We start from the raw sequence: 26,120 nt of genomic DNA, 5'->3' as shown, positions 1-26,120 counted from the left end.
ACCCAGGCTATGGGAATACAAATAACTCAGCTCTTTCGGTGGCTGGGATGAAACGGCAGGACTTTGAGCTCGGGAAGCGCTGGGCTCTTCCTTCCTTCTCTCCAGCTCCTGCCTGGCACGTGCCGCAGGCGATGCCGCACGGGGCGCGTGGGCTGGCGGCTCCGCTGGGGATCCTGCGTGCCCAGCCCCATCCCCTGCACCCCGCCGCTCGCCTATTCTGCTAAAGATCACACTCAGCCCCAAATTGCCCGTCTCCATCCGCCCCCACCGGTAAAATCAATTATCCACCGCTGCTTGGCAGCGCGCTCGCGAGCGCGGCCTTTTATTCCTCGCCGTGTAGCAGGAGCGGGGGAAGGTGGGGCGGGAGGTGGCGTTGCTTTTGATAGTTGTTATTTTAGCGATCGGAGGGGTTCGGCAGGAAAGGGAACCTGGTACAAAGGTGGTGCTCAGCGGGGCTCTGTGTGTGCGTGCGTGCGAGTGTGCGCGCACCACCGCAGCCCCAGCATCGGCGCTCGCAGCCAGCGGGGATGGTCCTGCTGCTGCGGTGGGGTTGCAGCCACGGGGACCTTAAATCGGTCACCTGCAGCCACAGCGAGTGCTTGTGCCCCCTTCTGCAAGTTGCTGCTGTGTTTGCGAGGTCTAAAGCACGCAAAGAGAGACACACACACAGGGTGAAGTGGCTTAGCGCTGTGCCACAGCTTCATCCATTCCTGGTGTCCCTGGGGAGCCAGAGCTCCTGGTAGATCGTGGCCTGTTCTCTCCCGGGTGCTGGACAAGGCAGAGCTTGGAGGGAGGAAAGGTGCACGGTGCCAGTGCTGTGCCAGGATGGTGCCAAGGGGCAAATCCTGCGTTCATCCCCATGTCTGTATATGCCTGTCCCCACATCCCCAAGGACAGTGGTGCCCGGGAGCTGATGGAGCACCCACCGTGTTTCCTCCCCCCTCAAAAGCTCCTTCCTCAGCTGGTACCTGTCCCCAGCCCCATCCCCAACCCCAGCCCCATCCCCATCACTGCCCTCACCCCGCAGCACATTAGGGCTAAGCCACGTCCTCGCCCCCACGGAGCTCTTCACCTCCCTCTGGCTTCTTGTCTTCCCAGGGGCGCTTTCTCCATCGTCCGGAGATGCGTGAAGGTGTTGGCAGGACAAGAGTATGCGGCCAAAATCATCAACACCAAGAAGCTGTCTGCCCGAGGTAGGTGCTGCGGGTGTTTTGGGGGTCGGCAGGGCTTGCAGAGTGGGGAGTTTGTGTCCTTTACACCATGGTGGGAACCCCCTTGTCCCACCCCGTCCCCACCGCGGTGCGTACTGAGCTCCTCGACGGATGGGAACCAAAGGCACAAACATCTTGGGGCTGGGCCAGGGTCCCTGGGGACTCCTGCGGGGCTCAGGACCCCATTTCCCTGCTGCAACAGCCCCAGCACCCCACGCACCGTGTTGCAACAAAGCGTGGTTACAGCCTGGCAGCAAGGATCTGCTGACAGCCTCGGTGCTGGGCAGCAGTAATTTCGGGAGCATCACCTCCTGGAGAGGGCCCCGTCCCATACTGATGTATGCACATAAATGAAATGGGTCCTTTGGTGGGGGCTTGGCTTTATTTCGGTCTGGAGATGGGCACAAACCCCTCTGCGGGGTAATTTTGGGTGCGGTGGAGAGCGCTGGCTCCGGGACAAGGCTCTGTCGGGTCTGTGCTGGCTGCTCCTCAGGGCCAGGCTGAGCTGATCCTGCAAACAAACGCTCCAGCCATCCCTCGCCCCCGTGCAGGAGCTCCTGTGCCACAAATGCCTGGCAGAGGACCTGGGTGACGAGGACGGAGGGGACCAGATGGCCGCTGCCACGTCCCCTCTGCGGCTCCTCCTCGCCGGGCGCACTGGGGAGCGCAGGATGGGTGCTGGGAGCGAGCGCCCTGCCGGGAGGCTTTAATTAACTCCCTGCCTCTGCTTCTCCCCCTGACGCCACTGCTCACCTCTGAAGGCAGAATTGAAATGCAGAAAATGGTGACAAACTCCTTGCTGACCTCAAATTGAGCCAGCGCTTGCCAAAGCAGCGCGGTGCTGACGCCTGGCATTGCGCGGTGGGCGCCCACCCGAAGGGGGGAGCCTGGCCTCAAGCCCCCCTTGGGAGGTGGACGTCCCCTGCCTAACCCTGCAGTTTGCCCTTCTCCATCCTCTCCTCGGGTTCGTGCTGTGCCTGCAACGGCTCCGTGTCCCTCTGTCACCTGGAGAGACCTCGCTCTGCTGGCCGAGGAGCAGCTCCTTTTGGAAAGAGTCCTGAGAGCCCCCAGCTGTGCAGTGCCGGGGTACGGAGACCCCCGGCGATGTGACACTGGCGGTGCCGCATGTGAAGGGCCAGCAGGAGGGGGTGCAGGAGGAGAGGGGCGAGGGGAGCTGCAGAACGCCCCCGGGCAGCTTCAGGCATCCTCGCTGCTGACGCAGGGAGACCGCAGGAGAGAAACTGGAGATCTGGGGGGAGAAACGGTCTTGGGGTGCGGGCAGCAGTTGGGTTTGTGGGGTAGGACGGGGACCTGTGGCCAGGTGCTGCTGGGACCCCATCCCTTCAAAGGGACCCCCTGCTTTTAAACCCCCGATCCATTTTCCATTTCTCCTGCTTTTTGCTCATCTCCCCACCCCGTGCTGTTTGCACAGGATGCAGGGGACAGCTCGGCTGGGAGCAGTGCACGGACCCACGGCACACCTGGGTGCAGAGAGCAGCCGTGGATCGCATTTTCCTCCCCTTCCTGTGATGTCTGGCCTCTTAGAGCAAGCAAATTTGCTTTTGCCAAACAGCAGCAGCAATGCCGGACCTCCCCACGGGGAGATCGCCTCCAGCGGAGGGAACACAACCCCAAAAAGGGTTTCTGAAGGGGGGAAATGTCCCCACAGCCCAGGCACTTGAAGGCAGACGGGCTGGATGTGGGGCGCCCTGGGGAAGGCTGCAGCCCCACGCTGCGCACCCCGCGCGTCTCGGCGGTTGCAGATTTGCTTCGATGCAGAGCGAGACTGCGGGGTGTGAACTTGCAAGGTAGCAGCAAGAGTGCCGAGAGACGAGCAGCCCTAATTATATCCCTGCCTCTCCCGGCTGCTGGGTTCCTGCGATCACCAACTGCCTTCAGACGGAGCTGCGGGGAGGAGGCAGCGCGGGGCAGGGAGCGCGGCGCGGGGTGCAGGGAGCAGCCAGCGGCTGCGGCGTGGGGAAGGCGAGGGGCTGATGGCCCCGCTGCCACTTGGCATTTTGCTCTGGCTGGCTCCGTCTTCAGTGGTTTGGTTATTAGATTTGGGGGCCAGAAGGGTCCGTGCTGATTGCCTGTGCTTGGCTGAACGCGAGCAAACCCAGCAGGCACCTCCGAGGGGCTCTGCGGGGAGCTCGGGGCTTGTTCAGCAAAGGGAATGGCGATGGGGAGAAGGGGGCGAGGGCCATACGAAACCCAGGACGTTTGCAGCAGCAGTGCCCAGGGGCTGGCTGGGTGCTGCGCCCATGCTGGGACAACGTCTGTCAGGTCCTGCTGCAGAACACCTCCCCGCAGCCATTATTCCTTTGAAACAACGCAGAACAAAACAAGCACAAGAGACGGGTTCGCTCCTTGCCAGCTGCTCCATCCCCCTACACTTTTCCTGTGCTGGCAGCTCCTCCGAGAGCACCGGCGAGACCTGGCAGCAGCTTGTGCCCTTCCCCGGCCGCTAATTTAGGGCCGCTGCTTCTTTCAGATCACCAGAAGCTGGAACGAGAGGCTCGGATCTGCCGCCTCCTGAAGCACCCCAACATCGGTAAGCGCGTGCCGCAGGCGCCCCGCGCTGCTGCCCACCCTGCTCCCCCCCCCCTCACCAACGCACCCCAGGCGCAGGGGGGGGCACTGGGACGTGGGGCTGGGTGGAAAACCCATCCCTCCTCTTCCTCACCAGCTTCCTTCTCCAAACGGGGTCATGCAAAGAAAGGCCCCAGGCGAGCGCAGGGGGATCGAAGTAGGTCCCAACTAACCCAGTTGGCCGCACGTCCCTCCGGGAGGAGCGGGGCTGCAAGGGGACTATTTTTACCCCTCGGATGCTGTGTTCCTCTGCCTGCTCCAAAAAGCGGCTCCAGCTCCGAGCAGCAGCAGCAGAGCGGGGCGTGGGAGGAGCGATGGCGGGGGGAAGCGAAGACTTTCCCACCGGCCGTCCATCTGAGAGTAGCCTCCTTCGGAAAAGCTGTTTCAGGAAAACTCCCGAGCCCCTGCAAAAGACAAAAATAGGCCAGAAGGAGAGAGAGAGAGAGAGAGGGGAGGGGAAAAAAATGCAGCAAAAATTCCCAAAGCCCAGCCTTGACAGCGATGCTGATGCAGGCTGCCGGCACCCGGGGCTGGTCTGGGGGCCCCTCTGGGGATGGAGCCCTTCTCCTCCTGCAGCAGCCAGGAAGGTGCAGACCTCGGTGGGCTCCTGGAGCTTTTGGAAAGTCAGCTGGGGGTCGGAAGAGAGCTCTGCAGCCTTTGCAGCTGGGAGCAGGAGGGAGCTGAGCAGAGCAGAGCAGCGCTAGCAAGAGTGAGAGGAGCCAGCACTGATGGGGGCACGGGAAAGCTGGAGTGCAGTGGTCCACCAGGGAGAAGACCCCAGGCACCGAGGGGCTGTGCTGGCTCTCTCTGGTTTCCCGCAGCACATTCCCATCCCTCCTCTCCCCTGGGATGCCGTGCCAGGCAGCTGGGGGTGCAGGGATGTGAGCCTGCAGCGACGGGCTCCTGCAGGAGGGGCTGCACGGGGAAGCTGCGCGCAGGGTGCCCACGACCCCACAGCACATCCGTGGGGCTCAGTTAGGGACAGCTGCAGCTTCCCCAGGTGCTTTCACCTGGAGGGAAGGCTTGCTGGCGGGGGAAATTTTGGCTACGCCCACTCCTGGAGCTTTAGCTCTGGGTACCCATCAGTGTCTGACTCAGTACCAAGCTGTGCCCCAAGCCCGGCTCTTGGCACCGAACCCGGAGCTATTTGGCCACCACGGCGCTGCTGCTGTGCTCTTTCTGACTATGGTCAGCAACAGATGCTTGTAGGACCAGGCTATATTTAGGGCGGCTGCTCCTTGTTATACCCCCTCGGCTCCTGGCAGCCACGGGCGCTGGGACTTCCCCAAGCAGGGGACGTATCCGGCCCATCTGCTCGTGGTTACTCGGGCCCTATCCGCACCGAAGGCGCCTAATCCCCCTTTGAACGTTCTTGGATTCTGCAGGATCCCAGGCACAATATCCCCAAATCCCTCTCAGACGAGATGAAACGGGAGGAAACGTGTTTCTTTCAGCGGAGGAAGGCAGAAAAGCTGGGGTTATGTGTCAGGGAGAGAGGCTGAGCAAACCCAGGTGCCGGAGCACAGGGGAGCGAACGTCTGCGGAGGCCGTAGGGAAGAATAAGCCGTGAATGGGATGAGCGACACCCGGTGCCACAGAAGGGACCTAGCTGGGGCAAACCAGGCTGGGAGCAAAACCTCCTGCAGCAGCGTTCCCCTGAGCATTTCCTTTCCCCCCCTGGTTTCCAAATGCAGACCTCACGGGTGGTGAAAGCAGGATCGGGGAGCCGTGAGGAGGTCACGTATTTACAGCCCCAAGGCAGAGCGGGGTGTGGTGGGGGCAGAGGACACCAGACCGATTTGCTCACCTTCTGTCTGTCTGTCCTACTTATTTCTGCACCTTTCCCCTCGCTGCGTGTCTGACTGCGAAGCCGGGAGCAGGGAGCTCAGCCTAAATAACCAGAATTCAGCCCAAGGGGGATGCGCTCGCACCAGGCGGCCCTCGGAGCGGGGCGAGGAGCCAGGCAGGGGGACGGGGCAGAGCGTGATCCCTGGGCATCCCCAGCGAGAGCCCTCCCAAGGAGACAAGGAAGGTCGCGACCAGGAGGGGAAAAATAAATAAAAAGTGAGGTTAATGCCAGGGCTTGGCAGCCCAGCACCTCTCCTAATCCTCAGCCCTGGTGCGCGCGGCCGCAGCCTGCCCGGGAGCTGGGCCAGGTCCCCGCTGTCCCCGATTTGGACGTGACCTTTGAGCCTTGCACCACGGGGGCCCTTGGTCGAGCGGGAGCCCCCCCAGCTAGCAGCAATGGGAAGAGGAGCAGGGGGAGGAAGAGCATCCCTGCTCTGCCCTTCCCTGCTGGGTCCTGGGGGGGAGCGCGGGCGGGAGCCGGGCGCGCTGTAACCCCCCTGTCTCTGCCGCAGTGAGGCTCCACGACAGCATCTCCGAAGAGGGCCACCACTACCTGATATTCGACCTGTGAGTGCTGTTTGAATGCAGCTCCTGACCCGACAGCGGCTGCGGGCTCCCCCCGAGGCCGCGTGCCCTGTGCCCCCTGCCCCTCACCCCCGAGCTCTGCTGAGCTCCAGCTCGCTCCCGGCTTTCTGTGGGGTGCCTGGGGTGGGAACGGGGAGGTTTGGGGCCCCCTATTCTATTCTACCCTTTCCTGTTCTGTTCTAATCTATTCCAATCCATGCCATGCGCCCCTGCCCCTCTCCCCCTGTGCACGGACAGCAGCACTTTGGGGAGGGTTTGCCAGGGCTGAGCATGCTGTAAATCGACCCAGCCCCTCCGCGTGCCCGCTGTGACCCCCCTGTCCTCTCGCAGGGTCACCGGCGGGGAGCTGTTTGAGGACATCGTGGCCAGGGAGTACTACAGCGAAGCGGATGCCAGGTGAGCAAGGACGTGATGGGCAGGGAGGGGACAGGAGGCCTCCCCTTTTCCCCATAGCTGCTCCTTCCCAGGGCCATACGCACCCTGCTTCCTGCAGGACGAGCTCCCTCGGTGCTGGGAGCTGTTCCACAGCCGCCCTGCAGAGCTTGCTGATAAACCAGATGTGGAGAGCCAAAAAAAAAAAAAAAAAAAAAGAGCTGGTTTGCTGGTTTTAACTCGACTCCTGCGCCAAGAGCTGTGTGTGTTACCGCAGGGCTGGTGCCTGCACCCAGCCTGGGGCTGGCATCCTCCTCCTCCTCCCTGCAGCTGCACCAGAGCCATCTGCAAGCGGTGCTCTGGCATTCGCCATAAGAAAGCACAAGGAGGAGCAGTCGGGGCTCCCAGATACCCAATGCTCCGGCAGGGAACGGGAACCAGGAACCTCTCAGCTCGGCTAGGGGGCCAGCACGCGCCTCGAGGGGATTTGGTCTGGCTGTGGTCACCCACACGGCCTGGGAGAGCTCCTGGTGCAGCCTTGGCTTTGCCCCATGCATAGGGCATTGTCCATGCAAATGGCCAAGGGGGTGGTAAGCTCTGTGCTGCTCCTGGCTGCATGGAAATATTCCCCATTTCTAGGCAGAAAGTGATCTTATTAAACGGGCAGCCTGCGCTGAATCCGCTTACAACCCATCCTCTTATTAGCGTCATACAAATAAAATAAAATACATGTAAATAAAGACCTTCTGCCTTGCAGACAGCTGTTTTGGAACAAAAGTGATCATTGCCTCATCCTTTTTCCCTTCCTTTCTCACGCATGCAGCAGAGCCAGGGTTTAATGAACTGGGCATAAAGCGAACAGACACAGTGCGAGCCACCAGCCTCAGACGGGGCCGGGGAAATGGGGCTAAAGTGAGCATCGGCTGCGGGGCCGGCGAGCACGTCTGCTCCGCCCCTGTCTGGAGACCGAACCTGGGCACGTGCTGTGTCCTCACTGCTGGTCCCCAGCTCCCTGCTGGCACTTCTGGGGGAGCCCATGGGCGCACACGTAATCCCAGCACCCTGCTTGCCATGGCCGGGTGTCCAGCAGCCCTGGCTGGGTCACCGCTGGCACCTGGGTCACCACCAGCGTGTGGCACGTGGTGGAGATGGACACTGAAGCGATGGGGAGAAGGGTGAGGGGAGGAAATGCAGCCATGCAGAAGTGGCTAAGGAAAATGTGCCTCTCCAGATACTTGCGTGAGCTCTCTCCTCCCTCTTCTGCAGCCACTGCATCCAGCAGATCCTGGAGGCTGTCCTGCACTGCCACCAGATGGGGGTGGTCCATCGGGACCTGAAGGTACGAGCTGCAGGGGAAGAGCCCGTGGGAGGGCGTGGGGACCCCGTGTGCGAGGCAGGACCCCGTGGAGCAATGCCTGGCATCCTCCGGGGTGGGGAGGAGTGCCGTATAGGAGCTACCAGAAAGCCACAGAGCAAACAGCAGCTCTGGGGTGAAACACCACAAGGGAAAGGGGGCAGAGAGGTCCATGTAGTCCATGGCCCTCTAAGGAGGCATGTTCAACGGGACACACAGCTCCCCAAAGCACCGGGAGCACATCCATCCTCCCCCCAGCTGCACTGGGAACCCCCACCCGGCCCAGCAGAGCCCCCGGGTCCCTTCTGCTCCTCTGCAACCTTCCCCTCCTCCTGCAGCCCGAGAACCTGCTGCTGGCCTCCAAGCTGAAGGGAGCCGCCGTCAAGCTGGCCGACTTCGGCCTCGCCATCGAGGTGGAGGGGGACCAGCAAGCCTGGTTCGGTGAGTGCCGGCCGCGGGTTTCCCCCAGCCCTCCGTCATGTTCGGTCAGTGGGACCACCGAGGCTGCTCCAGGAGGGGCGAGCATCCCCAGGGGTGGTGAGGGAGAGCCCTGGCAGCCTGGGAGGGGTTTGATGGCTCCCGCCGTGCCCCTGGGAGCAGCCCCGTGCCGATGCGCAAACAGCTGGGTGGGAGCTCGGTGGGTCACCGACGTGTCCTGCTGAGACAGACAGCCCGGTGGCAGGGGCGAGGAAAGCCTCTTCCCAGTGCTGGCAGGTACATCGGAGCACCCCGAGCTTGTGCACCATCCCGGGGGCTGGCTGGTGGTGCTCTGCTCCTGGGAGCCAGGTGTCTTTCTGGAGGGGGGTGCCTGTCCCACAGGGATGCTGCGGGCTGGGCTCGCGGCTCTGGCAGTGACTGTACGGGGATGCTGGCTGTCTGCGAGGCACATGACAGGCTGTCTGTCCCAGGTTTCGCTGGCACCCCGGGATACCTCTCCCCCGAGGTGCTCCGGAAGGATCCCTATGGCAAAGCCGTGGACCTGTGGGCTTGCGGTAAGTCCGACTGGGGCCGGAATTTGGGGAGCGGGCTGGGCAGTGCAGGATGCCACAGGCTGCTGGTCTGACACGGCACTGACCCCACGTCTCCTCCCCGGGCAGGCGTCATCCTGTACATCCTGCTGGTCGGGTACCCGCCCTTCTGGGATGAAGACCAGCACCGACTCTACCAGCAGATCAAGGCCGGGGCGTACGATGTGAGTGCGTTTGTCTCGCTGCCCCCTTCTCTGTCTCTCTTTCCTCCTGCCGTCCCCACTCTGCTGCCCCAGAAGAGCAGTACGGATGAGTTCGGGTAGATGGGAGTGAGTTTCTTTGCTCTGGTCACAGAGATTTGACTGGTATGCCATGCCCAGGTGCACACACCGACGTATTTCAGGTCCACTTTGCAGGTCTTGCCCTGAATCTTCCTCCTCCCACCCCTGCTCCCCAGTGCTCCAGCTGGAAGCTCCTTCCAGTCGCTGCCACAAGTCCCTGTGCCTGCTCCTGCCCTTGGGACAGGGTTGGAGAAAGGTTTGCAGGAGAACCAGCCCAATTGCAAAAGTTCTTCTGCTCCCTGCTGCCTCTCACCCTGGTCCCTTTGCTCGGCAGTTCCCCTCCCCTGAATGGGACACGGTCACTCCCGAAGCAAAAGATCTCATCAACAAGATGTTGACCATAAACCCCTCCAAGCGCATCACGGCAGCGGAGGCTCTGAAGCACCCCTGGATATCGGTGAGCCGGGCGGCACTGACGCCCAAGGGCTGAAGGTCTGGGGGCACGGGGGTTTGCAACGGGATCCTGCACACGTGTACGTGCCTGCACCCCATACCTGTCCTAAGCAGCTTCTCTCTCCTCCCAGCACCGTGCCACCGTGGCCTCATGCATGCACAGGCAGGAGACGGTGGACTGCCTGAAGAAGTTCAATGCCCGGAGGAAGCTAAAGGTAAATCATGCTCTCTCCTCTCCGAGTCAGCTGAAAAACGCATGGGAGGGTCCCCGGGGGGTGTTCGCCGAGTGGGGAATGTCAGGTCGGGGGCTGCGGGTCAGCAGTACGGTGGTGGTGGAGATTTGGGGATCTCGCTGTGAAGGAGAGACAAGAGGTGGGGTGGGGTGGTGGCACCAGGGCTCAGAGGAAAGCTGTGGTGAAGCAAAGCGCTGAGCCACGCGGTGAGGCTGTGCTGGACACCAGGACAAGGACATTCCCACTGGAGACAGCACCAGGAAAGCCCCTTTTTTGTGGCAGGGCAGGGATCCCAGAGGTGCAGTGAGAGCCCGGGGCCCAGCGGCCAAGCCACGCTGCAGCCAAGGAGCAAACTCTCCCAGATTTGGGGCAAACCCCCCTGGCTCACGCAGTCCAGCAGCCCCACAGGCTTGCAGCTCTGAGATCTCCAGCTCCCCGCCGAGCCGGGTGCCTCCATGAGGCTCCTGTCCCCTGGGTGCCACCCAGCCTCAGCTGGCAGCACCAGGCTGGCAAGGGGCTCCGGGTGGCTCTGGAGAAGGAAATATCTCCTCCAGACCAGTGCCACGACCGCTTCCCACAGCCTCCCCAGAGCAGGGCAGCTGCAGGCTACTAACGTGATTATCAGGGAAAGAAACTGGCTATAAACTATTATTACTCTTCAGCTAGACAGGTAATCGAATTAGTTCAGGCGTACACTCCAAAATAGTAATCCATTACTGTAGGCAATTAGTCCTAAGTAATCTCATTATCCGCTGAGCAACTAGTTAGTCGAGTCAGCCGGAGAAAGGGGGGGACGTTTTTCTGGATGTTATTTCTTTGCACGGCTTCCATGAGAAACCCCTGCCCCACTGCTTCCAGCGCACTTAAATCCCTTTCTGCTGCCGGCGGCTCCCCTCGCCGCCAGCTGCCAGCCCTGGCCAACGGAGCCTGGGCTGAAAGCGGGGCAGAATGAGGCTAAAATGTGCCCCGGGTTGTTTAATACCCCTTTAATCTTCGATGGAAGGAGGTTTTGGAGAATGCAACCCAATGCCATAGCGTTTAGGGTAAGGAGCTGGGTACCGAAGGCTGCTTCTGATGGCAGGAGGAGAATATTAGCCTGGGGGGCAGGCGACACGTGGGGCTGGGGGCATGGGGACCCGGTGTTCAGGGCCCTGCACCCCCTTCCCTTCTGCTTCCGTGTGTTTCAGGGAGCCATCCTCACCACCATGCTGGCCACCAGGAACTTCTCCGGTAGGTGCCGTCTCCGGGCTCCTCTCCTCACCCCGTGCCAGTGCCCGGGGCAGGCCCATGGGGGCCGTGGAGAGGCGGCTTTGCCCCCGGCTCTCAGCGGGGCTGTGGGTGCAGCCGGGTGCTCTGTGGGGTGGGGTGAGGTGGTGGGGACAGGGACGGGTCGCCCAGCCTCTACAGAGTGCAGTGGATAAGGTCTCTGTCCGAGGCTCCCCAGAGGTTTAGGATTTGGGATTTGTGTGCACCCACACATCTTACTTGTGCCCAGGCAGTGATGTGGGTGCTGGGGGTGGCGAGGGGTCGAGGCAACTGCTTTTGCGCCCTCCTGGAGATGTTTGCGGTGCAGGGAGAGAGCCTCCGAGACAGCGTCCCCAGCACCGGGCGAGCGGTGGACAAGTCTCCCAGTGCCACTGCAGCAGCAGGGTCCCTTGTGCCCCTCCTGCTTTGCCCTCCTGAGTCGGGAGGGTACAGATCCCACAGGGACGCCCACCCTCCCTGCATCCCACATCCCCCAGGCTGCACGGAGATGCAGGGACAGGGACAGAGCGCGGCAGCCCAGCCCGCGCACCGGGAGAGGCCTCGGCACAGCGCGGCACGCCGGCTGGGTGGCTTGGCATCAGCTTTTGGGGGAGCTTGGCTGAGGTGCCCCAGGAGCTGGGTGTCAGGGTGGGCAGGGGGAGATGGGGGCTGCCGGCACGGCCGGGTGCCGTGGGAGAGGTCCCCGGCCGGGGCTGGTATCCGCATTTGTCGTGGGGGGATCGTGCTGACATATTTAGCACTTGTGGGCAGCGTGTGCGGGGCTGGAGGAGTCCGGCAGCTGGGGGGGATCCGGTTACGGGAGGCGCAAAGCATCAAAGGGCAGGAAATTCAAAAGCTTCTCTCGTAGCCCTGCCATCCCTGCGCAGCCCAGGGGCTGCCTGTCCCTGCCGCCCACCCCAGCTGGGGCACTGGGTGACAGCACCCGGCGTGGGGCCGCTCCCACCCATGGGTGCCTCGGGGTGCAGGGTGCCCGGCGCGGCCCGGGGCGGGGGGGGAGCCGGGGCATGGCCGGCAGCCGGAGGTGGGCAGCGGGGAAGGCGTCTGCTTTTCATCATTGTCAAAATGTGGGCTGCAGCTGTCGGGCCGGCAGGCCGGCAGCACATGATCCCGGCAGCATGGGGCTAAAATTAGAGGGCGGCAGGCGGGCGGCCCATTCCAGCGCCGCGCCGCCAGCACCCCCCGGGCACAGCCCGCCCGCGGGCTCCCCGTGCGAGGCACCCCCACGGACTCGGCGTGACGTTCGGGGACGGTCATGTCCCCCGTGGAGAGCCACCCCGGAGGGACTGGACGGTGTCGGCGGGGTCAGCCCTGAGCTCCTGGGGCTGTGCTGGGTGCAGCTGGCAAGAGGAGGAGACCCGTGGGGCTCTGCCGCCCGGCACCATGCTGCTGATCCTCGGCCTCCTGGTCCTGGTGCCCTGCCTGGCTCTGCTGACCTCCTTCCTCCTCTCTCCAGGAGGCAAGAGCGGTGGCAACAAGAAGAATGACGGCGTGAAGGTAAGCCCCCTCCTGCCCGCCCCTCCGCTCCCGTGCCGGCGGCGGGGTCCCCGCGGCACCGTGCGCTTTGGAGGGCGGTTGTTGGCACAGCTGTCCCCGTGTGTCCCCGGGCCACCAGCGTGTCCCCGGGCCAGCGGAGCAGCGTGGAGGCTTTGCAGTGCAGCAAGGGAAGGAGCTGGCGCTGCAGCCAGCAGCAGGGAGAGGAGGGGAGAGAGGCTTCAGGCTGTGGCTTCAGGCTGGTGGCAGCCGTCTGGTGGTCACATCTCCCCAGTCCCAGCACGGTCCTGCTGCCGTGGGTGGCGGGGCTGGGCTGGGCTGTCCCCCAGCTCTGTCCTGTCCCCAGGTGGGGCACACGGGTGTGTTTGACCCTCTTGGTGCTGCTCCAGGCCCCTGTGCCCACTGCAGACAAAGCAAATGAGGGCTCCAGCTTGGTGATGTGCTGGAAACCAGCCGGTGCTCGGAGGGCTGCAGAGCCCTCGGGTTGCCACAGCTCTTCTCCAGGACCAGGTGGCTCCTGGAGGCAGGGGAATCCTGCTGGCAGTGAGGAGACCTGGGATTAGCGAGCTGCCATCCTTCTGCGGGAGGCATGGCCCACGTGGAGGTCCTCCTCTCCTTACCTGTGCCTCCACGGACACAAATATCGCTCAGCAGCAGAGAACTTGTGCGATCACATCCCCACAGCCCAGGGCAGGGACGCAAGGTGGGAGGCACAGCTTCCGGACCCTGATTGCAGCACTGCCTGGTTTTTTTTTCCTCCGTCCCTTTTGTCGGGACCCTGCTGTTGGATTGTGAGAGGTGCAGGGTTTGGGAAGAGCAGAGCCCTCATCTGGTTTCTTCCTTCCTTTGTCCAAAAGTTCAGTGGAACCGGAGGTCTGGGCATGGCTTGTTTGCCCCCACTTGCTCCAGACCCAGTGGCTGGGACAAGCCAAACCCGCAAGGTTTGAGACAACACAAAACCCTCTAGACCAGGGCTCAGCTCCACACACACACACACATTGTGGCCCTGCAGCCTTGTGCTGCAACATGAAGCTGCTGGGCTGCATTGCTACGAGGGGACGTTGCCTTGGGCCGTGGTGTCGGGATGCCACGTGCCTTCCAGGACAGCACTGCAGGTTTGGCACCGCGGTGCTGGCACAGAGGGGACAGCCCCCAGGGGAGCCACCACAAGCCAGCTGCCACCCCTGCCAGCCTTCCTCTGCTGCTCTGCGGCCCCGGCTACTCCTGTGCCACCTGAGCAGGGATCCCCCGGGCAGAGGTGGCTCGGTGCGAGCTGCTGGAGCACAGGGGACAGCAACCACGAGCTGCTTTTTCCAGCATTGGCGGCTGGAGAGGCTCCGTAGAGCATGGAGGAGGAGAAGACAAAGCCAAGCAAGGCTCATTCCCCACAAGCTGTGGTGTTGGGCACTTCCATCATTACCATCCCCACCTCCTCCTGCTCAGCCCGGGGGGGGACACGCAGCATAACCCCCTCACCGGGGCACACAGAGGGCCAAGGGGGGCTGGCTGCTGCGGCCGAGGCTCTGGTGGCCACTGTGGGCACCTGGAAGATGCCAGGGCATCGCCGGGCGCCGTTCGTTTCTTTCCACCTCGCTGGGAAAGCCGGGCAGGAGCCTGGAAACATGCATGGGTGGGTGGGCAGGTGGGGAGGGAAGGGGAAGTGTCCTGCCTGCGTGGAGAGCAGGGCTGGGATCAGGATGACGCATGGTTTGATGTGGGAAGAGTTGTCCCCACCCGGAGAAACCTGCTGTGCTGGCCTTCCCCAAGGGAGCAGGCACATCCCTGTCTCCAAGCACCCTCCCTGGGAGGTTCCCCCCTACAGAAAGCATTCACGGGACCAGAAATTCCTCTCCACCCCTGCTCCGGGGTCTCCGGGAGGTCTGCTGGTCCCAGCAGCTCCGATACCTTCACTGCCCTGTGTAGTGTCCCATCTCGTCACATTGTAAACTAATGGAATCACTGCCCCATGTCGCATCCTGTCCCGTCCTAAATTAATGAGCTCACTGCCCCGTGTCGCATCCTGTTACTGTATGTCCCGACCCGACGCGGTCACTGCTTTGTGTTGCATTCTGTTGCGTCTGAAACTTCTGCAGTTTACTGCCCCGTGTCATGTCCTTGGTTAGCAGAGGCTGGGAGCCCGTCCTGCAGCTCCTCCGGCTCCTCCAGCCCCCCGGGGTTCCTCCCGAAGCACGGCAGCTCGCCCTGCCCTGTGGGACATCAGCTTTCCTGGAGAAGGAGGGCTGAGGATTAACGCAGGGCCCAGCGAAGGAGGGGAGAGCCTCGGTGATGATGCCGGTGGGAGCCCCTCAGGATGCGAGGGGAGCAGTGAGGGGGGTGGATACGAGCAGTCCCTACGCCCCAGCCCATCCGTACGCCCTCAGGGGTCGCTACCTGGGTTTTTCTGAGAGGTTAGCACAGTGTGTGCTCTTCCCCCGGCGGGGCAGGCAGGAGCGGTGCCTTTTATAGGTGCTGGTAAAACGCTCCTGGTTTGGCACTGCGGCTTCTAGTTCCTGCCTCCGTGCCTCCCGTCGCCAGCTGGGATTTGTCCCCTGGGAGCTGGAGGAGCAGAAAGGGCACGAGGCCAGGGCGCACGTCCCTCGGTGCCCTGGTGGAGAGGGGAGCGGAGCACGGACAGGAAGGAGCGTCCACGAGGGGCTGGGGACTGCAAGCAGAAACGTGGCTACGGACTCTTACCCAAAGCCTTACAGCCTAGTGGTAGTGGTCGAGGACGAGATAAACGTGCGTGCGTAAGAGCTGCTCTCTGGAGGAGACGTGTCTCAACCCGAGGCACCAGGACAGCTCCCCATGGGGCACTCTGCCCCGCAGGGCCACGCAGCCGTAGCCGCGCTGGCTTTAGAGCAGCCGGCTCGGTGCTGGAGGAAATCCTAGGTCCAAAGCGACAGCGCTAACTGGGTGAGCGCACCAGCCAGCAGCACGGGCAGAGGTGCCCAGGGCAGCCCCAGTCTGTAAGCCCCCTGTTTGGTGCTCACCCTGGGCACAGGTGGCTGCTCCCACCGGCGTGGTGGCCTGAGCACAAAGCCACCAGGGTGGCCACCTACTCCTAGCAGACCCTCAGACTAACCAGGTCCTTGGGGTGAGCAGCAACGGAGACTGTGGCAGGCCAGGAGAGGAAGGTGCCAGCAGGAAGGCGGGTGGGAGCCGGCACAGCACCGCCGGTGCGCTCGCACGTCCCCCCAGGAGCACCAGGCTGGCCCCCGCGCCCCTCGCTCGCCCCTCCACGAGGACCACGGAGGGTGGCTCAGGAGCTGCTGCCTCTCACGTGCTGCTCTCTGCCTTTCTCACTCTGTGTCTCTTCCTGTTCCATCTCTTCTCCTTGTTTTTCCAGAAAAGAAAGTCCAGTTCCAGCGTTCAGTTAATGGTGAGTGTCCTTCGTCTTCCTCAATGCTGATATTGCTGGGCCTCTCCACATGTTCCAGCCTTCCCCCGTTTTTGGAAGTTACCTCGGGGTAGGGAAGAAGGGACACCGGGGTTGGAGGGAACATCCTCAAAGCCGTATCACCCACAAACCCCATTAACAGGGTTGGTGCAGGCACTCGCTGGCCACCAGCTGGTGGGAAGCCAGCCCTGGTTCTTGCTGATGGGTTCTCATGCCGTTTCTCCCAGTTCTCCTGACTCAGGTCTGCAGGCTGCATCGGTCCAAGGAGCCTTGGAGAAACACCTTCCATGCCTCTGCGGGGACTGTATGGTCATGGGACACCTTGCCAACCTACATCGGGGTATTCTGGGTAATACATCAGCAAGGCTCTGCTGGGAAGAGCTAGCAGGGCCATTGCTCTAGCTCCGCTAGCAGAGTCGCCTTGATGGGGCTCCTGGAGAGAGACGGGGGGGGGGTCAGTACCCCCCCCCCCCCCCCCCCAAATCTGTGTAGTTTGCTCAGCTGTTGACTGAAAGAGCCGTGTCTCAGCCTTCGGTGGTCCATGTGGGTCTTGGAAGCACTCTGTTGTATTGTACATTTCTCTCCCTACTCTGCGGTCAGTGTGGTCTCTCTCACTCCTGCACAGTCCCCCTCTTTCTCATCCCAGCTCCTCCTCGCTGTGAATTCGTACATCTCTCTCTCGTACAGTCAACATGGTGTCTTCCACCCCTGCACAGCCCCTCTCCCTGCCCCTCCTAGCACCCCGCCAGGCCACCCCAGACCTGCCCCGTCTCTGTCCCCGCAGGCGTCGGTAGGAAAGGCAGCGCCGTCCCTGCGAGACCCTCCCCAGCCCAGCCCTCGTGCCCTCGGCTACAAGGGCAGGGGGCCGGGGGGGGGCTCTCTGATGCGATAGAGCTGAGGTTGAGGACGGGTTGGACCTGCTGGCGCTGCCCTCGGTCGCCGGCCGTGCGCACAGCCGAGCGCTGTGGGGTCGGACTCGGGGGGCTGTCGGACACACGAGCTCCTCCTCGCGCCGGGCGAAGACCGGGCTCACCGGCCCCGTCTCCTCTCTGTTCTTTGCTCAGGAATCGTCGGAGAGCACCAACACCACCATCGAGGATGAAGACACCAAAGGTACCTGCGGGGGCATGAGGGAGGTGGGCAGAGGCACCCCGGGGTCGTTAGCCTGGGAATCCTTGGGGCCGTTCAGAAGCGGCTTTCTCTCCTCTCCTTCGGAGTGAAATGCCAGCACGGGTGGTTTGTCTGTCTGTGAGGAGCAGTTGGGACAGTGCTGGAGAGCAGGGGGGGTTCCCAAAAATGTGGAAGCTCCCTGAAAGTGGTCATGGAAATGCCTGGCATGGCTGGTCCCCACGGGACCTCCTGCGCTCCCGCTGGGCTCCCGGGCTGCTCCCAGGCCAATGGCCCTTGGGGAAAAGCCTCCGGGGAAATCCCTGCCGCCCGCCCGCCCTCCCGAGCCAGCTTTCTAAGAATAACCCAGGGAATAATTTATCGGTGCTAATTTGTGAAGTCACTCGATGAAGTGATCCCAGCAGAAAGCAAGACGGACTTGGGGCTGGTGCGCTAACGGGACATGGGGCAGGGTGAGAGCGGACACCACGAGGGGCGATGCTCAGGGTGGGGACGGGGTTCCTCTCCTTTATGAGTGACTCTTGGCACGTCCTCTCATTAGCCACAGTTTAAAAACAAATAAATAAGTAAATCAGGTACGGCACTGATTAAACAGAGCTTCGTTAATAAGCCCAGGGTTGCACATCCCATCTTGGGCAGCGGCCTCACGGGACCCCCTTTGTGGGGTCTCTCCCTGTCTGCTGGGGTGCAGGGGGGTGGGAGCCAGGCTGGCCACATCCCCACCTTCCTAGGGGCCAAAAATATCTGACGGATAATTTAACACGGGTGTTGTGGCTTTTCTCCCCTTTTTATTTTCCTTTAAACCGACAGTGAGGAAGCAAGAAATCATTAAGGTGACAGAGCAGCTGATCGAAGCAATAAGCAACGGCGACTTTGAGTCCTACACGTGAGTGTGCCCGGCACGGTTCTGGGCTGGGCTCAGCATCCCGGAGTGGGTGCTGAGGGGCTCGTGCCCCCCACGACAGCACAACCCTCGTGGTTCAACCACTGCCGTGAGCAGGGTGATTGGGCTGATGTGGCACTGGGGCATGGAGACCGTCCAAGAGAAGCAGGGGACATCAGTTCCCAAACTCTGCCACACCGCTGTGAGCGCAGCTCTGGTCTCATTAGCACGGATGAGCCTGTTTTCTGCTTTTGCAGAAAGATGAATAACTGTAAATGTGATTTATGGTGGAAGAAGGAACATCACATCCGCGGTGTCCATTACACGCGGACTGCCCCAGGCAGCTTGGAAGCAGCCCTGCTTTCTGCTCGCAGAGCTGATGCTCCTCACAAGATGTTTCTTCTGCGTCCAGGGCCGATTTAATTAGCTGTTTCTGAGCGAGTGCAGGGCCTCATCCCTGTTCCAGAGGACAGCAGTGGGGATATTTTGATACAGAGCAGAGAGAATTGTTTTTTTCCCTGCTGTTTTTCTCTCACCTCTTACAAAGAAGGCGGCAGCACCTTGGGAGGTTTAATGGGAGGTGGCGACCGAGGGAGGATTCACCTCACCTCGCTGGGGTCCTGGTGAATTTGAGGGGCTGGAGGTGAGGGTGGGGGGCTTCCTGCGGGGCCAGGACCAGGTCCGGCTTCTGCCTGAGGACCCAGGCAGGCTGCCGTGCTAGGAGCAGTGCGATAACCTCTCCCCTTCTCTCCCCTTCCGCCTCCCCAGGAAGATGTGTGACCCCGGGATGACTGCCTTCGAGCCTGAGGCTCTGGGGAACCTCGTGGAAGGCCTGGATTTCCATCGATTCTACTTCGAAAACCGTAAGCGGCCCCCTTGCCTGCCTAGGGACCCTTCCCACCTCCCAGGGCCCGTCTGTGCCTTGACCTCCAGCAGCTTGCTGGGGAGAGGAGGGTACGGGTGGCTTTGGGAGCACCTCCGAGCTGGGAGATCCCAGCTTGAGGTGAATCGAGCATGCTAGGGCCATGCTGACATGCCAGGGGGCTGTTCGGTTAGATGCTCTCTAGGGGAACCCATCCTGAGCCCATCATTTACTCAGCCCCCCCAGGCAGAGAGCCTAACCCCAGGATCTCCCCTTCCCGCATGGAGGAGCCACCCAAAGCCCTTCCCCTTCCTCAGACCACCCTATATGTCCCCTTTCCAGTGTGGTCCCGGAACAGCAAACCCGTGCACACGACGATCCTGAACCCCCACATCCACCTGATGGGGGACGAGTCGGCCTGCATCGCCTACATCCGCATCACGCAGTACGTGGACGCGGGGGGCATCCCCCGCACCGCCCAGTCCGAGGAGACCCGCATCTGGCACCGCCGGGATGGCAAATGGCAAATCGTCCACTTCCACAGATCCGGCGCGCCCTCCGTCCTACCGCAGTAAGCCTGTGAGGCTCCGGGGATGGGACGGGGGGGGCACGGGGGGAAAAGCATGGGGTCCCCATAGCACCCGGCAGGCAAATCGGGTGGGATCCTGCCCCACGGGGCGCGGGAGGTGGACGACAGCAAGGAGAGGGCGGTGGGAGCGGGATGCTCCGCTAAAAGGGGTGGCCGAAGCAAAATCCTGCTCTGCCCCTTGGTGTTTTGCAGCTGAAGCGCGGTCCGGCCCGTGTCGGGTTTGTCACTGACTGAGTGCCAGGGGAGACCCCTCCGACTTCACCTACGGGACTTTGGCTGTTGGCTCTGCTGCTTGGTTCCCGCTGGAACAACCCCTCGCTTCTCACCGCACACACGCAACGGCCCCGCGGGCGCCCGCAAGCACCCCACCGCCGTCCCCACCCGCCGGGCCCCCTTCCTCTGCATGAACGAAGACAAGAGACACCGCGAACCTAAACCTCAGCATTTGGCGCCTGCCGGGGCAAAAGCCTCCCCCCCCCGGGCTGCATGGCATTTCTGGCCCCCCCACGGCCCCGCAGCCCGGCACGTCCCTTGGACTGGGATAGGACTCGTCGTCCGCCTCCATCCCTGCCTCCGCTGGGAGCTCCCCGAGGAAGAGGAGGGCGCGGGGGCAGCTTGGAGCCACCCTGTGCCGCAGCCCCCCTGTGTACCTGTGGATTTTGCCTTGCTGCTATCGAGGTCCTCGCCTGCCACCGGGGCTCCCACTCCCTCCCCGCAGCCTCAGCCGGGGAACTTGGGTTTAAACCATTGGCAAAAAGTTCAGCGTCCATGCACCCCGGGTGAGGAGGGCTGTGTGTGCGTGGAGGGGTGAGTAAAGGCAACCCGGCGATTTCCTTCCCGAGGAGCGTGGGCCGGCTCCTTCCCAGGAGGGTAAGTAGGTTTGCACCCAGGCGAGCTGAGCAGGGCCGCTCGCCCTCCTTCCTCCCTTCTCCCCTGGGAGCAGGGACCAGCAAATCTGGGAGGAGAAAGGCGACTGCACCCCAGGGCTTGGCTCTCCCAGCCCTGCCGGAGGGCTTGGGGCACCCGCATCGCCCCCACGCCCTCCTCCCGTCCCTCCGGACCCCTGACCCCAGCCCCTCGCATGCAGCACCCGCAGCTCCCCGCGGCACAAGGGCCGGGGCAGCCGAGCTGGCCACCGATTCGAGACGCAATCCGCCATCGCCCACACGACACCTTCCAGGGAATACGAGGAATGCAAGCTTTAGTAACAAAACTCTGCAGAAATCTGGTCGTGCTTCGAAGAAACAAACAAGCCTTTAGCTATCTTCTACTTTGAGCGCATGCCTTTTTATAGGAAAAAAGAAAACGACCTACCGTGTATTTCGTAACTTGATTTGGAGTATTTGCTGAAATGGATCTTTATGTAATAACTAGAAACGTTCAACTGTTTAGGGTGGGGGGGTGGGGGGGGATTTTCGGGGGTTGCTGTTTTTCGTTGCGTTTACATTTGGAGAGGGGTTGCATTGCCGTGCTGCTCCCACCGGGGCTGCCAGCACCGGGGCACCCATGTCCCCAGGGCACCCACGTCCCTGGGGCACCCGCAGGGCTGCCTGCAGGGCAAACCAGGCGTCGGGGGCTCTTCAGAGCCACCAGGATGTGTTTTTCAGGATGGAAAGCAGGGCCGGGAAGGGGGATTTTGGTCTCACCCCTTTGCCGTCAGGTCTGAGAGGCGCGAGGGCGGAGGTTTTTCCGGCAACCCTTCCGTTTCTGGGTCTCTTTTTCCGATGGAAGCTCTTTGCTCGTTGGCGTGGGGCTCCTGCAGCGCCGCTGCCCCGGGGACTTTCTAGCTGCACTCTCTTCATCTGCATGGCGTTTAACTTTCTAGACGGTGCGTGTGTTGAAAAACAAAGAAATGAACAACAACAACAAAAAAAAAAACAACGCTTGTTTTGGACATAAAAAAAAAAGGAAAAAAAGAAAAAAAAAAGGAAATGTTTTCTCCATGTAAATTCTGAGCGTGTATTTTGCCTTTTCTGTGGTTTTGAATGCTTTGCTCTCTGTCTAGGCAGAGATGGCTGCCTCGTGTAATGCAGCCACGTCCTTGCAGACTACAAAAATATTTTCCCACTGGATGGAGGGGCAGAAACCCAAAGCGTTGGGGCAGTGAGAGGCTGAGAGAGCTATTGGCCATGTCCCGCCATGCCAGGGCTGCGATCGTTGCTGGCAGTGTGCACAGGAGATGCCTTCTGGGGGGAGAAATCCCACAGGTCCCCCATGGGTGCAAACGTGTCCGTGTGCTCTTGGTGGACCTGTGCTGGTTGACCATGGACCCAGGCTGGCTTGCACGAGTTGCCCCCCAAAGCGGGGAAATCCATTCAGAGAGAGGATTAGCTTTTAAGGTAGAGTTGGGGTGTTTTTACAGACCCATTTTTCTTCCTGTAGTCGTGTAGTGCTGATTTTTTTTTTTTGTTTTTAAAGGAAGGACTTGGCTCTTTCACAGTCCTCTCTCCTCCTCTCCAGCGTGGCGAGTGCCTCATCCACCTCCCGACGTTGGGAGCATTTCGGGGATGGATGTGAGAGGAAGGAGGAGGCCACGGCAGGGCTCTGCATGGGGGCCATGGGGCTCAGCCTGGTTTTGGAGCTGCTGGCAGAAAAAAAGGCTGGGCTGGGGCTGCAGCGGGGTGTGCTGGGGTGACAGGTGAGATGCTGGGGTAGGCACAATCTCCTTTCTTTGAGCCCTCTTTGGGTGGTCACTGCTAGAGAAGAACATCTTGTGTTCCAGGGAGGCTTTGAGCTGTCTTCTTGGAGATTGTTTCTCCTCTGTGAGGCTTCCCTACCGTCATCTCTCCAGGGACAGATTATTTTGGAGGCATCTGGATGTCCTTGCAACACCCAAAATGCTCCTGATCCTTCAAAGGGAAGCAGAGTCTGGGGTTTCAACTCTTTCCAGTCTTCCAGTCGAGCTGAAGCCTGACCAAGGAAGACCCAACTTCCCAACCTGCCTGATGTGGCAGCGTTAAGCACCTGCACTTTAGGGGTCTGTTCTGCTTGGTTTCTCTCCCCACCTTGCCCTGGTCCTCCGGAGCAGGTTTCTGTATCCCCAGCGCATCTCCAAACGAGCACTGATAAACCATCCCCCCTTTCTTTTAGTAGCCATGGTGAAACACCTCCTGTCTGTCTTCCTTTGCATTTCCTGATTTTGCCAGAACTTGCAGGAAAACCGAAAAAAAATAATAAAATAATTAAATATTCATCAACTGAGCGAGGGCTGCTGCGGCTGCACCTGCTGCTGGCACCATCCCCGGCGCCAGCCTCGCTCCCTCGTGCCACCCCAGCAGCCCCACCACTGCTCTGCCACCCGGCGATGACAAGGACCAGGGGATGTTCCCGATAAGCAATAGGATGAGGCTGCCTTCCTGAGATGGAGTTCACCACCACAGGCCTCCTGTCGCCATCGTCCTCAAGGATGAAGGTCGTGCTGCGGCACCGTTATCTCCCTCGTACACACGGCCTGATGGGCCTGGCCAGCTGGGGCAACCTAAATTCAGAAGTCCTCCAAAACAATCATCTTTGCTGTCTCACAGGCCATAGGATTTATCAGTGTGAGTGCTTGCCACGGCGGTCTCAGGCTCCCAGAGCCGTGGGTAGGGTTGGGAGCTGCCCCTTTTCCCTTCCTGACCGCCAGGCCCAGCTGCAGCGTCTTCATTTCTCAGGTCTTGCTGGAAGGAGAGAGGCCGCTCCAGGGCCTCTGCTCTTTGCTGGAGGTGAGCAAGCACTCTGTGGAGCCAGGCACAGAGCTGTCTTCCCCCTTCCCAAATAAATGCTCCATCCACCAGACCCCAAACCTGCCTCCTCTCCCTTTGCCCCCATGAATTCCTGACCCTATGGAGACCCACAGGTTGGAGCTGGCTGCACTCGCCTCCCCTGGAGGACCAGCCAACAGCAGGGTCATGTCTGAGAGCCCCATGGACCAAGCAGAAAACCCCATAACCATCTCCTCTGACCACCCCAGGAGCTGGGCTAACCCTTTATGGCCACCGTGGGATGTCTCATGGCCTGCAGAGCTCTTTTGGGGCGAGCATCATGCTCCCAAACCTTGCCACTCTCCGTTCCCAAAGGTGCAGGTCCCAGCCCCTCCACACCACACCGGGAAACCCAGACTTGGGCAGACCATGGGCACATCAGAGGAGGGGACGGTGGCCCCGGTGTCACTTGTCCCCAGAGGCCACCCAGCAGCTCCCTGCCCCTCGGCTGCGTCCTTCCCTCCTGCGGGATGACAGGGAGCGGGAGAGGGGGCGTGGAGGGGGCTATACGGAGCGGCTCCTTCCTTCTTTGGGTTGTTGTCCCTTTTTTCTAACTGTTGCACAATTTTAGGGCTTTTGTAACATTTTTTGGACGAGCAGGGAAAATGTTAACAGTGGTTTAAGAAAAAAAAGAAAAACGAGATCTGTCTCTCTTATATAATATATATATAATATAAATATACATACAGGAATTCTCTATGGAAATATTTATTTAAGATGATTGCAAAAAATAATAATAACATATTATAATTCAGAGTATACCAGGCTTTGTCAAGTAACAAACCCCAGGCCCCGGGGAGGTGCAGCCGCCCGTCCCCTCGTGCCTGGGGGGCCGTGTGGCTGCAGCTGAAGCCTTCGTCTTTTTGCAAGCGCCCTCGATCCGTCGAGCGGCGTGTGTCGGGTTCAGCGGGCCGGTGTCGGGGTGGGGATGGGTTTTTTTTTGTTTCCTTTTCCTTTCTTTTCGGCACCTGCGGCTGTGAACAGGAGGCTCACTGCTCCGCTCGGATGCTGGAGGCGGGGAGGGCGGCGGGGAGGAGGGGGGCAGCCGGGTGCGGGAGGGAAGGGCGATCGTCGGTTTTATTCTTGGTGTTCAAGTGCAATAAATAGCTAACGACTTCTGAGCATGGAAACGGGTGGTTCTCCCTCACTGCAGTGCCCCGGCCCCGCCTGGCCCCGCAGCCTCCCTCCGGGGCAGCGCTGCCGGCCTAGAAGGCCTCGAGGCCCGGAGCAAGCCTCGGGTGGAGGCTGAAGGCAGCCGGAACATCCCTGCTGCCAGGACACGGCTCGGCATGTTGGCACGGCTTGTTGGCACGGCTCGGCACGGCTCGGCACGGCCCTGCAGCCTGCAGTGGTGCCGCGGCCCCGCGAGGTGTCAGCACAAGGCCGCTGCGGAGGACGCGGCCTCCGCTGCCCGCAGAGGGAGGGCAGGGCAGAGGGCAGGGGGCTGCCTGCCACCCCCCCGGGGCACGAGAGGGTCCCGTGTGGGCCAGGGGAGGTGTCCCTGCCCCAGTCCTTCCCGCTGTGCCTCCGTCCGGGGGTGGCCACCAAGGGGGAGGCCGGCGGAGGGGCTCGCAGAGGTGATTTGGGGAGTGGGGACACCACAGGGGGAAGGAAACCACGCTGGAGCCATGCAGAGGCCAGAGCAGGGTGCTCAGCTCAAGGAGCCTCCATATCCATACTGTGTGAGGGTGTCAGCCTCATCTGGTGCCTGCGGCACGTTGTGACACCACGAAACACCCATCCCCTGCTCCATCACACCCTGCAGACCCCCACCCGTGCCCCCCAGCCCGGGCTCCGCATGCAGCACCCACGGCGATGGCTGGGCAGCACCGTGACCTGCCGAGGCCTCCCGCTCTGTAAATAGTGTCAAGGTTAGAGCGAGGGATTCATTGGGGCCATAAATGTTTATGGCAGGCCCTCCCCACTCCCCAGCCGCCACAGCCTGAACTTTCCTTCGGCGATGCTTTTATGGCCAGCCTCTAATCATTAACCCGGGGACTAGCGGAGGTGCTTTGCGGCACGGTCGCGCTGCCAGAGCTCCCCAGGCCCAGAGAAGGGATCCGAGGGGGAAAAATAGGATCAGAACCAGCCAGGAGGGGCTCCGGGGTGTGCTCAGCATCCCCAGCATGGGGATGTGGGTGGCTCTGCGTGGGTGACATGGTGACACAGCCCTGCTGGAGAAGCCTCGTGCCAGGGTTCCTCCCGGAGTTAGTAACCCAGAGCATCAGGGCATAATCCCAGCAGAATCCCCCCCCCCCTTTTTTTTTTCTGTTTATCCTGGGTTTTGGCTCTTACCTGCCCAGGATGGCGACGTGCAGGACAAAGCCCTGGGGGTCTGTGCCCCCCATGCCTGGCAGCCCCCCTGGTTGTGCCCTCCCTGCTCCCGTGTGAGCTCCTCTCCCTGGCAGGAGGCACCCTGGGGGAGGCAGCACGTGCACTCTGCCCGCCTCCTGCCCCCAAATAACGCACAGGCTGTGTCACACACTGCTTTTTAATGGAGAATTGATGGCACACGGGGAAGGCGCACACAGCAGCAGGGTGATGGGGACTGGCAGCATCAGGGCTGAGCACTCCCGAGCTCTCCAGCACCCTTCAGACCAGCAGCTACCCCAAAATCCCACCTGGGCAACAAAACCTAGCCCTTCACCTTCCCCTGGGCAGCAGAGGAGCTACAGCAGCTTCCCCCTGCCCCGAGCAGCACCCAGGGCTGGGGACAGCCCTTGGATACCCCCTATGGATGGACATGGTTCCTCCTTTGGCACTGGGGTCAGCTGAGACCTGTCCATGATCTCCTGTGTCTGTAGGGAAGGGGTCACTCAGCCTCTTCCCATCCTTCAGCTTGCCCCAGCCCTGCCGCCATGGGGACC

At 61.5% G+C, this 26,120-nt stretch overlaps 1 protein-coding gene across 6 annotated transcripts in view; it reads left to right on the top strand.

Annotated features, from left to right (window-relative positions):
- The window catches only part of CAMK2A (calcium/calmodulin dependent protein kinase II alpha), a 28,298-nt gene extending 3,915 nt beyond the window's left edge, over positions 1-24,383 (top strand). Inside the window, exons 2-19 of one of the 6 annotated variants that reach the window (XR_013939183.1) lie at positions 1,099-1,193; positions 3,703-3,762; positions 6,161-6,215; positions 6,564-6,629; positions 7,872-7,944; positions 8,298-8,400; positions 8,868-8,951; positions 9,057-9,151; positions 9,543-9,665; positions 9,793-9,876; positions 11,082-11,124; positions 12,614-12,654; positions 17,113-17,161; positions 17,987-18,062; positions 18,828-18,922; positions 19,264-19,492; positions 19,703-19,827; positions 24,238-24,383. Coding sequence is in view for 4 of the 6 variants with exons in the window: in XM_080554925.1 (XP_080411051.1) it covers positions 1,099-1,193; positions 3,703-3,762; positions 6,161-6,215; positions 6,564-6,629; positions 7,872-7,944; positions 8,298-8,400; positions 8,868-8,951; positions 9,057-9,151; positions 9,543-9,665; positions 9,793-9,876; positions 11,082-11,124; positions 12,614-12,654; positions 15,998-16,030; positions 17,113-17,161; positions 17,987-18,062; positions 18,828-18,922; positions 19,264-19,492; positions 19,703-19,706 (1,408 nt within the window). In the remaining 2 variants the exon portion in view is untranslated. Of the gene's footprint in view, positions 1-1,098; positions 1,194-3,702; positions 3,763-6,160; positions 6,216-6,563; positions 6,630-7,871; positions 7,945-8,297; positions 8,401-8,867; positions 8,952-9,056; positions 9,152-9,542; positions 9,666-9,792; positions 9,877-11,081; positions 11,125-12,613; positions 12,655-15,997; positions 16,031-17,112; positions 17,162-17,986; positions 18,063-18,827; positions 18,923-19,263; positions 19,501-19,702; positions 21,460-23,686 lie in introns of those variants that run through there. The other 5 variants (XR_013939184.1, XM_080554925.1, XM_080554926.1 and 2 more) reach the window with 5 other exon arrangements.
- The last annotated feature ends 1,737 nt before the right edge of the window (positions 24,384-26,120 follow it).

The sequence above is a fragment of the Anser brachyrhynchus genome (genome assembly GCF_964034855.1).
Source record: "Anser brachyrhynchus genome assembly, chromosome: 14".
Taxonomy (NCBI): domain Eukaryota; kingdom Metazoa; phylum Chordata; class Aves; order Anseriformes; family Anatidae; genus Anser; species Anser brachyrhynchus.
Note: the sequence above shows the minus strand (reverse complement) of the source record. Positions and strands in the feature narration are given on the sequence as shown.